Source organism: Hippopotamus amphibius, chromosome 15 (genome assembly GCF_030028045.1).
Source record: "Hippopotamus amphibius kiboko isolate mHipAmp2 chromosome 15, mHipAmp2.hap2, whole genome shotgun sequence".
Classification (NCBI taxonomy): Eukaryota; Metazoa; Chordata; class Mammalia; order Artiodactyla; family Hippopotamidae; genus Hippopotamus; species Hippopotamus amphibius.
In genome coordinates, this window is record NC_080200.1 from 19,630,448 (window position 1) to 19,645,666 (window position 15,219).

General features: G+C 36.5%; 1 protein-coding gene and 1 pseudogene across 1 annotated transcript; one reads left to right on the forward strand and one right to left on the reverse strand.

Moving 5' to 3' along the window:
- The first annotated feature begins 5,981 nt into the window (after positions 1-5,981).
- On the forward strand, positions 5,982-6,932 carry LOC130836311 (olfactory receptor 7A17-like). Its single transcript, XM_057708368.1, has one exon. It carries the CDS (start codon positions 5,982-5,984, stop codon positions 6,930-6,932), a length of 951 nt encoding a protein of 316 aa, XP_057564351.1.
- A 5,498-nt stretch (positions 6,933-12,430) lies between these two features.
- Positions 12,431-13,711, reverse strand: LOC130837143 (mortality factor 4-like protein 1; annotated as a pseudogene).
- Positions 13,712-15,219: the final 1,508 nt, after the last annotated feature.

Genomic DNA, 15,219 nt, shown 5'->3' on the forward strand with positions numbered 1-15,219 from the left:
TATGCACCGTGAAGTGGGAGAAGTACTGGTATAAAATGGGGTTTTCACCTTCTAGCTGTTAACATTTGGGGCGAGATAATTGCTCGTGTTGGGTGCTGCCCTGTGCATTGTGGGTGTTTAGCAGCATCCCTTCTGACACTACAAATATCCCCATCTCTGACTGAGAACCACAACCCAAAGTTTGAGAACTGGAAGGATTCTAGGAGAATTCCAATCAAGACTCCATCCCAAGACTGGTTTGTAATTTTCAGGAGAACATCAAATACCTCTGAGCCCCATTTTAAAAATGGGGAATGGAGCACATAAGAGTACTATCTCACAGAATGAAGTTCTCTAAAATTTAAATCAGATAACCCCTATAACATGCTAAGGTAGATTATGGTGCTTAAAATAACTAAATATAACTCATAACTTGCAAACATTTTTTAACGAGGGGTTAAATGACAGCTCCTAACATCAGATATAGGTATGGAATTCCTAAGGTTTTAGCAAAAGTGCCAGGAAACCAAAGAGTGCACTGCCTAAGGTTTTGTACCAAAGGAACAAAATAGTCCCTCTTATAAAGAGGGGGATAGTAATTTTCTAAGGGTATCATGGACCACAGGTCAGTGCTTTGAAGATTCAAGGGACCTCATCAAGACAGTTACTTTAGTCTCACACACTGGAGAAAACCTACACTCAGGGTTGGAATAAGGTGCTGGGAGTTTAGACCTCTGGGAAGAAAGAAAGTTAATAAAGATTAATATAAACTGAGTTCTTCTGGCTTATAACTTGATCTCCAGAGAACAAAGAATCAGCAGGAAAAAAATCATTTCTGTCCAGATCAAATCCCACAGAGAAATCACACGTGTATGGGTCATTTTAACAAGAGGAAAATGTACCTAATGAGCAGATATAGAGAGCCATAAATATCTCCTCTCCTGTAACCCTGAGCTTGCACAACCTTGACATAGATGAGACAGAGTTATTGCTTTTGGGGTCCTAAGTCTGGCTAAAGGACCAGTGCTTAACCCCTTCCTTGCTTCTCATCTGGGGACAGAGCTTCAGTTTCCATCATCAACCATCCAGGAACGGATTCAGACTTTCACAGGGAGATCCTCTTGTCAGAGTTCCCATGCAGGTGAGTCCAGGAGCCCAAAACATATTGCAGGAAAAGGTCAGAGAAAATAAAATCCAAGAATATTTACCTGAGGTTACCTGAGAACCAACACAGCCTAACCCAGAGCTCAGGGACCACTGTGCTTGTTGGCTTGTTTAAATTATCGGTGTTTTTTTATGATGTTGAAAAGAGAAGTGAAAAATAAACTCAGGAACACAATATTCAGTGATGCCAAATGATAGGAACGGAAGCCCAATTAGAAGAAAGATGAGAGGTATAAACTGCGTCCAGCAGAAGTGCAATATATGTCCAATATTTCATTAATTAACTGGAGTAGTGAAATAGGGTATTAGTGATGGAAGGATATAAAATTAAATGGGGCCATTTCTTCATAACTTTTAAGATAGGGTATATTTGACCACATTTCCACATTCATGAGAAAAATCCACAGCAAGGAATTCTTGCAAATACATCCTTACATCAGCAGTTGCAAGAGACGTATATTTCACAGGATCTTCTGAGAAAAAAAAAATTATGTGAAAAATGGTATGCTAATGAGATTACCTTGCAATTATTTCATTACCTGTGAGGATGGATATGTTTGTGGATTTGGTGGTCATTTACTTTCTCTATCTCAAATTATCTGTATAACATCTTTCCTTTATAGCTTAGACTCAGAGAACTTGTATTCCTGTTCTTGCTTGCAATCTTTCTAAAACAGAATTGGAGGTTTTTTTGTTTTGGTTTGGTTTGTTTTTCTCTCTTCACAAAATGGCTGTTTGCTATTTAGTTCTTTTTAGGTAGCTATAAATGTGTTTGAGGGGAATTGTGAGTGTATGCAACTTTGGTATGGTCAAATCTATCAATCAATCATTTGGTGTACTCTCCATTGCTTTTTATTTATTTTTTTTCTGAAGGAATTGAGCTGTCACTTTAATATTCTGCACTTGCAAAGCATTGTTTTAAACAAAAATGATAGTGAAACTTGTGAATCCTTAGTGCTAATAAATCACTATTTACCCTTTTTTCAACACTTTTTTACATCTCTGTTATTCCTAATTGTCCTTTTTGCCTGTTTTGGTTAGATCTATTCCTAAACATTGCATAACATTCGGCCATCATGTAGAAGGCATTCTTCTTTACCATTTAACTAAAGATTACCTCTATCTTTTTTAAGCACATTGAAACCCACAAATCTTCTTATAAAAGTATAACTTAAACACTGATTTCTCCCTACATTCTAGAGAAAAGTCCCTCTGTTATATTACTTTATTTCCAAGTCTTTGGCGATGTAATTTTATGTCAGTGACTCATGTAGATGTCATTAAATTATTACTATTTCACATTTTTATATAATTTACTTGTAGATTTTCATTCCATTTTGTTATATACAGTTGTTTTGAAACCACTCTACTTAACCAAATTTTATTCTTACTGACATATTTCCATAAATTCTGAGATTCTTTTGACTTCTCTTTCTATATCACACACACATACTCATTTACTTCATAAATGATCTTTTGTTTTAGTTCAATCATTTTCCTACCTTTTGTCGCATTTTCAGTATTTCCTCACAGACTTGTCTCCGATCAGTAGTATAATGATGACATGCTTTTGTGGCTTTACAAGATTTCATGGTATACCTTTGTTACTCTAGCTTTAATTCTCCTTCATATTCCCTATCATTAAATTTTTTTATATTATTGTCAGTGCTACTAAAATATGTTGAGATAGTGATGTTCAAACTGTGGTTGGAACCATGGACGATTTTGTTCCTCAGGGTACATTGAGCAATGTCCAGAATTTTTTTTTTTTGGCTGTCACACGGGATGACTCCATAGAGGTCAGGGATGCTCTAAACATCCTACAATGCACAGGACAGATCTCACCACAAACAATGATCTGGACCTGAAAGTCAATCATGCTAACACTGAAGAACCCCAAGTTAAAGAATATTCATATTTTGAATATTAATACTTATTTTCAGATCATTTCCCTAAAATGATTTAAAACTTCACATTTCTACCATAAAAAATCAGAGTGGTCCTTTGCCACTAGTTCAAATGTTCTTATTCCAAATGTAAGAGATTTTTAAGTTTTTCCCCAGGATGATGGTATGAAAGAGATTCCTTTTTGCTTTCTTAAACTATATACTAAGGTAAGGCAAAGATTTATATATTTGGTCACGGTTTTCTTTGTCTATTATCATTATGTACATATATAATATGAACATTGTTCTATAGTTATCAACCTTCCAAATAATTCTTACAAATGACAGTTTTTCTTGTGTGGCATAGTTTTGGCCTTAATTTTTTTTTAATTGGATTTAGTTATACATGTCTATTGCCTTGCTTTTGAGTTTTTTGCCTTATCTAAGATGATTTTACCCACCCAAATGTTTTGTATGTAGATTTCCAGAAGTTTATATATACTCTGTTGGTTACACTGGTGTCATAATCTCTCTAATTTCTTTGTAAGATGTTTGAGGGAGGGAGGAAACTTCATTTTTTGCAATATTGATAGACTTTTGTGCTATTTTATCAACAATTAAATCTTTCTGAATAAACTGAAATACAGTTTCAGTTCATATAGTAAATGTCCATAAATGATAAGACTTAAGTCCTCATTCACTCAACAAATAATATCTGACCATGTGCTACATGCCAGAACACTCTAGGGACATTATATATTTTATTATTTTACATCTAGGTCATTTATAATTTAATTGATCCATATTAATATCATAAGTTACTGCCATTATAGTTCTTCTCCAATTTGTTTTCAATGCTCCATTCAAATTTGTTTCCTTTACTTGTCTTGAAACCATACTATTTAACCCAGTTTCATTCTTGCTGTCATTCTTTTTACTTCCTGACTTTTCATTTTTCTAAATTCATTTTTTTACAAGTGCACTTATATTCACATACTTGGTTAAAATACAAATGTGAAAAAAAACAAGTGAAGTGCCTGCCTGTTTGGACCTAACATTATAATTAGGAAGACAGAGTACAATGAAAGAAATGTGTGTATAACACAGTGTCCTCAGATAACTGATAAGAAGAAAGTTACTCAGAGACGAGGTCGGAATCGTCACAGCATGTGTATGTTTTATGTGTGTGGACTGAGGAGGTTGTTGACAGTTGGACAAAGATCAGAACTAGGACAAGAGTGTGTCCACAGGACTTACCAAAGAAGCGATCAAAACCCAAGCATAACACAAAGAAGAGGTCACATACAGAAAGGGAGATAGAGGCTTGGCTCCTCTGCTATCAGACCATGGAAAACCAATTAGTCAAATAAATATGAAATAGGCAGAGGAAAAATAAGTTTTGTGGACCGATATTAAAATTGACCAACACATTATACACTCCTTGTACGTTACATACATCCATTTATGAATTGTTGGCTTATTCCCTTTGCTTATTTTTCTCTTGGGCTGTGCAATCTGTGTCTCATAACATTACAACTTTATCTCTTGGATGAATTTATTTTTTTCTTTTTCAGTATTTTTCCTTGACATCAAGGAAATATAATAGCACATGAAATATTGCCAGAATCAAAGGAGGTTTTGTTTACCACAGTCTTTCAGGGACCATTTCAGATTAATAGGTCATTATTTTCTCTTTTATCCATTTCTCTCTCTCTCTCTGGGTGTATACATATATCTTAAAATATATGTTCAGGCAAAGAATATAGATTTATACACAGACATATTTGTTCACTGAAAAAAATTATGTATTGTTAATGCAAAGCATAAAGTTGCCATTCCACAATTGAGCCCCACATTTCTTGGTTCCTGGGAAATTTTCAAACTGGAATTTCTGGGTAATATTTGTATATAATGTGGTCAGATCAACTTGAGTTTTATCACCTCTAAATTCATTAGGGGTTTAGGGGTGAAAAATAGATGAAAGAAGCACAGCCTAGGATGACAGGTCCTACTTTGTGTGTGTGTGTGTGTGTGTGTGTGTGTGTTTCTGTCCATGCCTTGCGGAGTGTGAGAAGTTCTCAGAACATAGGTACTGAGCTCACATATTCCAAGGTGACACTTATACACAGAGGCCAGAACTCAATCAACATAAGGGATTGATTTAAACATACAGGCTATATCTACAACAATTTCATAAAGTTTTACAGAAGCAGTGTGGATGAGAGATTCCTTGTGTCTTGAGGTTTCAGCAGCAGCAGGGAGGCCACTTTTTCCTCAGCAGCTTCTGACAGCATCTCTCCTCACACTCCCTCTTGTCTGTAATGCTCCCCACACTGGATATCTTAAATAAGCACCTTCTTAAAGCCTTTGCACAGGCTGTACTCCCTGCCTGGTGCACATTTCATCTGATATATCCATGGTTCCTGCTTTCTCTTCCTTGAAGCCTTTGTTCAAATGTCACCATAATTGCAAGTCTTGCCTGAAAACCTATACAATAACACCCTCTTTATTCTTTCCCTTTTACCTGCTTTCAAATGTATTCATCGCACCTGTCACCATCTGACATGCTACATCATTTTTATTCGCTTATATATTTTTTCTTCCATAACTTGATTTTTGGAGTTTTGTCTTCCAGCGTGCCATACTTATTGCCTAGACAGCACCTGGAACACTGTTGGCGCTCAATATTTATTTGCAAAGTAAATGAAAGAACTTCTCATTAAATATGTTGAATATATAACATGTTGGGGAAAGTGCTAAAAGTAGAACAAGTTTCCTATTTAGAGATGATGCAGGGAATTCCATAAAGTGAACCAAATCTATGAACAAAATGTTGAAATTAATTTTTTGACAGAAAGAATTGACAGTAGCATTTCAACACTGTGAGTAATGCCTCATTATGTGAAAATTACTCATGCTATTTTCCCCTTTTCTTGCAGTCAAACCCACCACATGGCACCAAGAAACCTAACAAATGTCTCAGAATTTCTCCTTATGGGTCTTTCAGAGTCACCAGAAATGCAGCCCCTCATATTTGGGATTTTCCTCTCCATGTACCTGATCACTGTGTTGGGAAACCTGCTCATCATCCTGGCCATCAGGTCAGACTCCCACCTCCACACACCCATGTACTTCTTCCTCTCCAACCTGTCCTTTGTAGACATCTGTTTCATCTCTACCACCATCCCCAAGATGCTGTGGAACATCCAGATGCAGAGCAAAGGTATAACGTATGCAGGCTGCATCAGCCAGATATACTTTTTACTACTCTTTGTAGGATTGGATGACTTCCTCCTGACTGTGATGGCCTATGACAGGTTTGTGGCCATATGTCACCCCCTGCACTACACAGTCATCATGAACACCCAGCTCTGTGGACTCTTGGTTCTGGTTAGCTGGGTCATCAGTACCCTGCACTCTTTGTTAGAAAGCTTAATTGTACTGAGGCTATCTTTCTGTAGAGAGGTGAAAATCCCTCACTATTTCTGTGAACTCAAACAGTTGATCCAACTTGCCTCTTCTGACAGCTTTCTTAATGGCATGGTGCTGAATTTTGCAGCTGGGTTGCTGGGTGGTGTTCCCCTTGTTGGCATCTTTTACTCTTACTGTAAGATAATTTCCTCCATATGTGGAATCTCATCAGCTCAAAAGTATAAAGCATTTTCCACCTGTGCATCTCACCTCTCTGTTGTCTCCTTATTTTATTGTACATGCTTAGGGGTGTACCTTAGTTCTGCTGCTACCCACAGCTCACACTCAGGTAAAACAGCCTCTGTGATGTACACTGTGGTCACACCCATGCTGAACCCCTTCATCTACAGTTTGAGGAACAAAGACATAAAGAGGGCTCTGAAAGCATTCCTTGAAATGGCTGCTATAAAAAAGCCAATTTCCCTGGGCTGAAGAAGTGCTTACAGTTGAAGTCTTCCAAGTTTCAGAGCCAGGAATTACAAATATTTGATCAGATTGTGAAGCAGAACTTTCTCTTTCGATTTATTTCTTGGAATTTTCCTTTCTTTGACTTCAACTCCTCCCTACACTTTATGTAACTCACTTGATTAAGCCTTGTGATCTCTCTCATTTTAAAGAGCTTTTTTTTTCTTTTTTCATTTTATGGTTTCCCATTCTCTCAAATTTGTTCTCAAACTGTGTACTGAACAATTTGGGAATACTATTTATCACGTGACTAGATGGGTATTTTAAGAACAATTTATTGTCAAATAAAATACATAGTAACAAGTCTTTTTCTTTTGCTTTACTAAAATAATAGTCATGAATTCTATTGCTCCTATGGCAAAAAAACTACTCTGGGTACCCAAGGCTATTTTTATGTTTATGAGAATGAAAATTGCAGACAACAGAATTTCACTTTTGTTTATATTTTTCCTTTGTGTATCACTACATTAATTGCTTTTCCTAATATTCTAGACATTACATATAGTGTGTTTCACAGGGTGTCATTGAATTTTATCATCCTTATTAGGAACCTATTACCTTGTTTAGATCTGTGTCCACAATATCTACCATACTCACTGGCAAAATTAGATTATCAAATACATGTCTCCATGTGGAGTCTCCAAGGCAATACTTTTTCTTCTTTTTTCTGATTATTAATTGAAGTATACTTGATTTACAATGTTATATTAATGTTAGGTATACAACACAGTGATTCAGTATTTTTACTGATTATATTTCATTAAAAGTTATTAGAAGATAATGGCTGTATTCCTTGAGATGTACAATGTTTGCTGCTCACCTATTTTACAGTAGTTTGTATCTCATAATAGCATTCCACTAACTTGCCTCTCCTCCATTCCAGTTCCCCTTTGATAACCACTAGCTTGTTTTCTATGTCCGTGAGTCTGTTTCTGTTTTGGTTTATACACTTGTTTGTTTGCTTTTAGATTCCATGCTGAAGTGATATAATACTGTATTTGTCTTTCTCTGTCTGACTTACTTCACTAAGCTAATATTCTCTAGGACCATCCATGTTGCTACAAATGACAGCATTTTATTCCTTTTGTATGGTGGAATAATATTTCATTGTGTGTGTGTGTGTGTGTGTGTGTGTGTGTGTGTATCACATCTTCTTTATTCATTCATTTACTGATGAGTGTTTGGGTTGCTTCCATACCTTGGCCATTGTAATGTGTGCTGCTACAAACATTGACATTGATGCTTCATTTTAAATGTGTTTGTTTTTGTTTTGTTTTGTTTTTTCTTGGACATATACCCAGGAGTAGAATTTCTGGTAACTCTATTTTTAGTTTTTTTTTTCAAGAACCTTCACACTGCTTTCCAATTGGAAAGCGCCAATTTACATTCCCACTTACATCGATGGAAAGATCATGCAGACAGAGCAGTGCTCTTAAATGACACAGTACATCAGTTGGACTTAACAGGCAACACAGTTTGAATAAACAGCTTGCTTGGCATGATACATATGTGAGGTATGATGTAGTGAACTCTTAAATTATAATTTGTATTACTGGAAAAATATTTTTTTCATGCTGGACACCTACTCCTTGGATTACAGATCACTGTTCTTGTGAAAGGTGGCTTACATTCGTTTACACATATGTGTTTTTATTGGATCATCTTCCTGTTTCTGCTTGAAAACTTAAAGTGCCGCCTACTCATGAATTGTTCTATTACTCTAAATAAAGTATTCTGTCTTTTCTGAAGTCATAATGCAAAAAAATCATAAAGAATATACATTACAAATTATCATCCGTTATATGTTCTCTTTATAATCAGGAATCTCCTCAGACATTATGCTTAAAGAGTGACTTACAACAGAGCATGAATTCCTGCCTAGTCACATGATTCAGGTTCAGCAATTTTTTTCTCTGCATTCGTTTTATTATAAATTCTTCCTGGTTATCCAGAAGGGAACTTCAATGGAGTATCATTTTAATACAGTTTTGTGAAATAAACTTGAAAAGTGGTATGATCATTAATGTCATCTTAATATCAAAGCAAATGTCAGAAATATCACTAGTTATTATAATTGTCTTCATATCTTTTCATTTTGATTATTGTATCAGTAAGCAATTACTGAACAACAAACCATACTGAAAACAAATTATTTAACATTATATTCTATTAAAAGTTGTGTGGAGGTGGATTTTTCTATCTCTGCTGGGCTCCTCATGGGTCTTTATTCACCCGTAAGTCAGCTGGGGAGGTTCTCTTGATCTTGGCTGAGAGTTCTAACATACTGGGGGCTCACCTAGCTGTAGGATGGTCTATCAGGGACTTGGCTGGGACAGACAGTCTCTGTTCCACATACCCTCTCTTCCTTCAGATGGCCCACCTGCAATGATTCATATTTCTGAGGTAGAGTTCTAAGAAAATTCAGCAGAATTGCACTGAGTCTTCTTAAGAAAGATCATCATTTTCGTCACATTTCATGGTCCAAAGCAAGTAAAAAACTCCTAAGTCCAGAATAAATACAAAGATGGGGAAATAACCTCAATCTCCTGATGGAAGTTGTTTTAATGTCACATTGCAAAAGACACAGATACAGAAAAAGGCACAGAATCAGGGTTATCTCTGCAATCAGCCTAACACAAGTAAAAATTTCGATTTGGTAAAGTTTTATTTCCACTTCCACTTTCAGTAGATGAATGATCTTAGGTAAGAGAGTTAGACCCAAAGTATATGTGTTTTCTGTTGGCGGGAATGTAGATTGGTGCAGCCACTGTGGAAAACAGTATGGAAATTCCTCAAAGAAACTAAAAATAGGCCTACCATATGATCCATCAATTCCACCTTGGGTCTATATCCAGAAAAAATGAAAACACTAATTTGAAAGCTGCATGCATCCCAATGGTCTTAGCAACACTATTTATAAAAGCCAAGATTTGGAAATAACACAAGTGCCCAACAGATGATTAGATTAACAACGTGTGAGATATATATATATATATATATATATATATATATATATATATATATATATTACTCTCTATGTGTATCTTGCACATCTTTTTTATGGCTGAATTTAATATACATAGTAATATATATATTTAAATCTAATATATATATAATATCAATAAATATATAAATAATATATAATTAATAATATATGTATAAAATTAATATATTAATATATGTCAATATTAATAGATGCATATTGATTAACATATTAGTTTATATATTGGTATATTAATTTAATAATCAATGTACACATTTCATAATAAATATATTAAATTCAGCCATAAAAAAGAATGAAATTCTACCATTTGCTGCAATGTGCATGGGCCTAGAGAATATTATGCTTAGGAAATTAGTCAGACAGAGAAGGAGAAATACTGTTTGCCATCACTCATAAGTGGAATCTAAATATAATACAAATGAAAGTATATGCAAAACAGAAACAGGTTCACAGATATAGAAAACAAACTAGTAGTTACCAAAGGTGAGAGGGAAGGGGAGGGGCAAGTTAGGGGACTGAGATTAGGAGATACAAACTACTATGTATAAAATAGATAAGCTGGGCTTCCCTGGTGGCTCAGTGGTTAAGAATCTGCCTGCCAATGCAGGGGACACGAGTTCGAGCCCTGGTCTGGGAAGATCCCACATACTGCAGAGCAACTAAGCCTGGGTGCCACAACTACTGAGCCCACCTGCCTAGAGCCCGTGCTCCAGAACAAGAGAACCCGCCACAATGAGAAGCCCATGCACCACGATAAAGAGTAGCCCCCGCTCTCCACAGCTTAAGAAAGCCTGCATGCAGCTACGAAGACCCAAAGCAGCCAAAAATAAAACAAATTTTTTAAAAGTTAGTAAAAAATAGATAAGCAGCAAAGATATATTAGGTCACACAGGGAATTATAGTCATTATCTTGTAAAATTTATAGTGGAGTGTAACCTGCAAAAGTACTGAATCACTGTGCTGTACACCAGAAACTAATGTAATATTGTTAACCAACTATACTTCAGTAGCAAAGCATATGTGGTTTTAGTTTCTTCATTTATTTTTTTTGAAATACCATTTGTGTATAACATTATGTAAGTTTCATGTGTCCAACCTTATACTTCTACATTTGTGTGTATTAGACAATGCTCACCACTCAAAGTTTAGTTTCCATCCATCACCATACTGTTGATCCCCTTTACCCAATTTACTCTCCCCCTGGCCTTTCCTCCTGGTAATCAGCTCTGTTTTCTATATCAACAAGTTTATTTTTGTTGAAGAAGAGTGAAGATGGTTGGCATCCTTATCTTGTCCCTGACTTTAGAGGTAGCTTTCAATGTTTCAGCATTAAGTAAGATGGTAGATGTGGGTTTGTCACATATGGCCTTTAATGTGTTGAGGTTTTTTACTTCTATAGCCACATTATTGAGAGATTTTATAATAAATGGATTTTATAATAGATGTAGAGAACAGACTTGAGGACATGGGGAGGTGGGGAAGGAGAAGCTGGAACAAAGTGAAAGAGTAATATTGACATTTATACACTACCAAATGTAAAATAGATAGCTAGTGGGAAATAATTGCCTAACACAGAGAGATCAACATGATGGTTACGGATGAACTAGAAGGGTGGCATAGGTAGGGCGGGAGGGAGTCTGGGGAGGGAGGCTCAAGAGGGAGGGGAAAAGATAAAAACAAATACGGTACGCTAACTTATATATATGGAATCTTAAAAAAAAAAAAGGTACTGATGAACCCAGTGACAGGGCAACAATAAAGATGCAGCTGTAGAGAACTGACTTGAGGACACGGGGTTGGGAGGAGCAAAGGGGAAGCTGGGAAGAAGTGAGAGAGTAGCATAGACATATATACACTACCAACTGTAAAATACATAGCTAGTAGGAAATTTCTGTATAACACAGGGAGATCGACTCAATGATGGGTGATGCCTTAGAGGGCCAGGATAGGGAGGGTGGGAGGGAGGCGGGGGAGGGAGTGAATATGGGGATATATGTATGAAAACAACTGATTCACTTTGGTGTACCTCAAAAACTGGTACAAGAGTGTAAAGCAATTATATTCCAATAAAAGCTAAAAAAAAAGAGGGAAGGGGAAAATGGGGATATATGTATAAATACAGCTGATTCACTTTGTTGTACAGCAGAAACTTGCACAACAGTGTAAAGCTATTTTACTCCAATAAGAATCGAAAAAAAAATAAACACAAATTCGCTATAGTTTGTCTCTCTGCTGTTCATCATTGAATATACTTGTAGCAATTTGAAATGAAAAAAAAAAAAACTAAAAAAGAAGAAAAAAGGAGCTGTAACCCTTTTGATTTTCTCTGTTTAAAATCAAACAGAAAACAAGCATTGGTTGTGTTACACTAACATTTCCGAAGTACATCATTTGTACCAGAGAAGGACTAAGAAACAAAAATGTATTTACAGATACCCAAACATAAATGAGTATGAGCACATCACACAGCTTTCCAATGGTACTCAGAAGGAGCCACTTTGTAATCGCTGGCACTAAACAAAGTTGCAGAGTTCTTTGCCAGATATTTTAGGAAATCATGACGATAACTCAGTAATAAAGCGAGGCCCTTCTCCCCCAGAGGGATATAGGCCAACATTGCTCCAGTTCATACAAATAATCTCAGTGGATGTGGTGCTCCATTCACCTGGGGTATGGGCACATGAGGGTGATCTGCAAGGACTTTAGCGTACTGTGGTCTCAAATTTGTAGAGTAGCTGAGTGCCCACTTTTACATTGAAGTATTCTTTTATCCCTGCTACAACTTCACTAGCAGCATACTCCTTTTTTAAAATTTATTTTTTATTTCATTTTATTTATTTATTGGCTGCTTTGAGTCTTTGTGGCTGCACATGGGATTTCTTTAGCTGCGGAGAGCAGGGGGGCTACTCTTCATTGCCATGTGTGGGCTTCTCACTGTGGTGGCTTCTCTTGTTGCAGAGCACAGGCTCTAGGCATGCAGGCTTCAGTAGTTGTGCTTCACCAGCTTAGTTGCTCAGTGGCATGTGGGCTCATCCCGGACCAGGGATTGAACCCTTATCCCTTTCATTGGTAGGCAGATTCTTAACCACTGCACTACCAGGGAAGTCCCAGCATACTCCTTCTTATCTGGGTTTCCTCAAGGTTTCTTGTAATTTGCTTAATCCTCTAGAATGGAATCCACAGTCATCTTGGCAGGAAGATAAAAGAGCTGTTTTCCCCAGGTAATTAAGTCCGTCATCAACAAGCCATGGTTTTAGTTCTTCAGGAATCTTTACTAACTGCAGCTCTGTTCACGAATGTTTCCTCATTTTCAACAGTAGGATCTACTAGGGCCCTTTTCTTATGAGGAGGCTGAGGTGTCTCACTGGTGCTGCCACCATCTCCATTTCCAGGTGTTTTCTGTTTGTTCTTTTTGTTTTCACTTCAACATTTTTCTGTTGTAGACCTGAAGTCTTCTTTCCAGGGGCAGCCCCTCTCATCTCCCCCTCTGCATGCTTCTCCTGATTGGATTTCTGAAGTCCTCCTTGTTTCTGCAGATTGGTGTCCAGGTATTTGAGTACTCTGCTTTCTGGAACATAGTCATCCCAAATTTTATTCCAACCCCTTTAGTGTATAAAGTATTTCACTGTTTATCCTTTATGGCAAACTTTACACACTTTGCTTCACAAAGAACAGGCCCATGAAAGCACAGCATTCGCTCATCCTCCTGGAATTCAGGCTTCAGGTTCTGCTTCAGCATCATTTGTAAGTGACACGTAGCCACCTCCTCCTTCTCCCACCACCTTCCATTACCACCCTCAACTCTCTACCCCACCCAATTCCTCCTTTCACTTTACTAAAAGAACAATCATGAGATGTGCTTCTCCTATGGGGAAAAAAAAAAAAAAGAAAGAAAACTAACTTGGCAACCAAAGCCGATTACATAATTTCTTAGTAGACTAAAATATGAATCCACAGTTTATCATTTTTTGTTCATTATTCCTTCGAGTATCACTACCATCATTGCTCTTTCTAAAAATGTAGGTATTAACAGACAGTGTGTTTCATAATAGGTCATTTGGTTTTACTCCCTCATAGTACACTGCTCTTTATTTAGTTCAGTGCCCACACTGCCTACAAGAGTCACTGGCAAAACTGAGCATCACAAGCATGTCTCCAACTGTCCTCTATGTGAAACACGAATTTCCTTAAAGTGTTTGACATAACATGGCCTAGACTCAGAGATGACCTTAAGTATGATGTATCAAAAATGTATGTCAGATTATTACTATGCCGACTATTTCTTTCATGTTATACTTTTAATTAATGGTGTATGTATGATCAGTGTCTATGTGTCAAGCGGATTATCAAAGGGGTAAAAGATTGTTTATTGTAATTGTATTTTATAATTAATTACCTTTATGCTTCTGCTTGAAAATTTTCATTGTTGTCTATGAATATGGTGCCTTCCATTGCTCTAAATGAAATACCTTGCCCCCTCTAAGTTTTGTCATAAGCACTGAAAGGGTATGGAACAAATAATGCGAATACTGTGTGTGTATATATTTGTGTGTGTGTGTGTGTGTGTGTGTGTGTGTCTCTCCAAAGTATGGATCACTAGAGAGCTTAAATTCCTGTTCAGTCCTACGATTCACAGTCACAAATTTTGCAGAAAAAGGCATATCCTTTGAAACCCTCATGCTTACCTTCAAGAAATCCTCAGTGGAATCATTTTTTAATACCATTATATGAAATAAACTTGAATAACAGAGTAATCATGAAGCCTATTCAAATATCAGAACAAATGCCTAGAATGAGAAACAACACATCATTATAATTTCCCCCGGTTCTTTTCACTTGGATTATAGTATCAGTTAGCTGTTGCTGCATAACAAGTTATCTTAAAAATAATTTTATATAATGAATTTATTATGAAATGGTTTTATATGATGGGGAGTTGATCTGAGTTCCGTTGTCTCCTCGTGGGTCAGTTGTCAACTGTAAGGCTCTATTTTGTGTTTTTAAGGCTCATTTATAATGTTGTGAGTAGTTGTAGTGCTCTTGTGTCTTGAATCACTTTATGTCAATTTCTTCCTTTTATATGCTGGTCATTCTTTAGTTTACAGCAAAAAACTTGGTATATCAAATGTAAATGGCTTTATTTTAACTTGACTGTTTCTACATCCACATATGACACTTTGCTTTCTTTCTAGTTGGAGGATCATTTCCCACCAATTTTAAGTATGACTCAACTACATGTGCTTTACATAC

Excerpts from the sequence above, each read along its gene's own strand:
- LOC130836311 (XM_057708368.1), top strand. The coding sequence starts at position 5,982 with ATGGCACCAAGAAACCTAACAAATGTCTCAGAATTTCTCCTTATGGGT.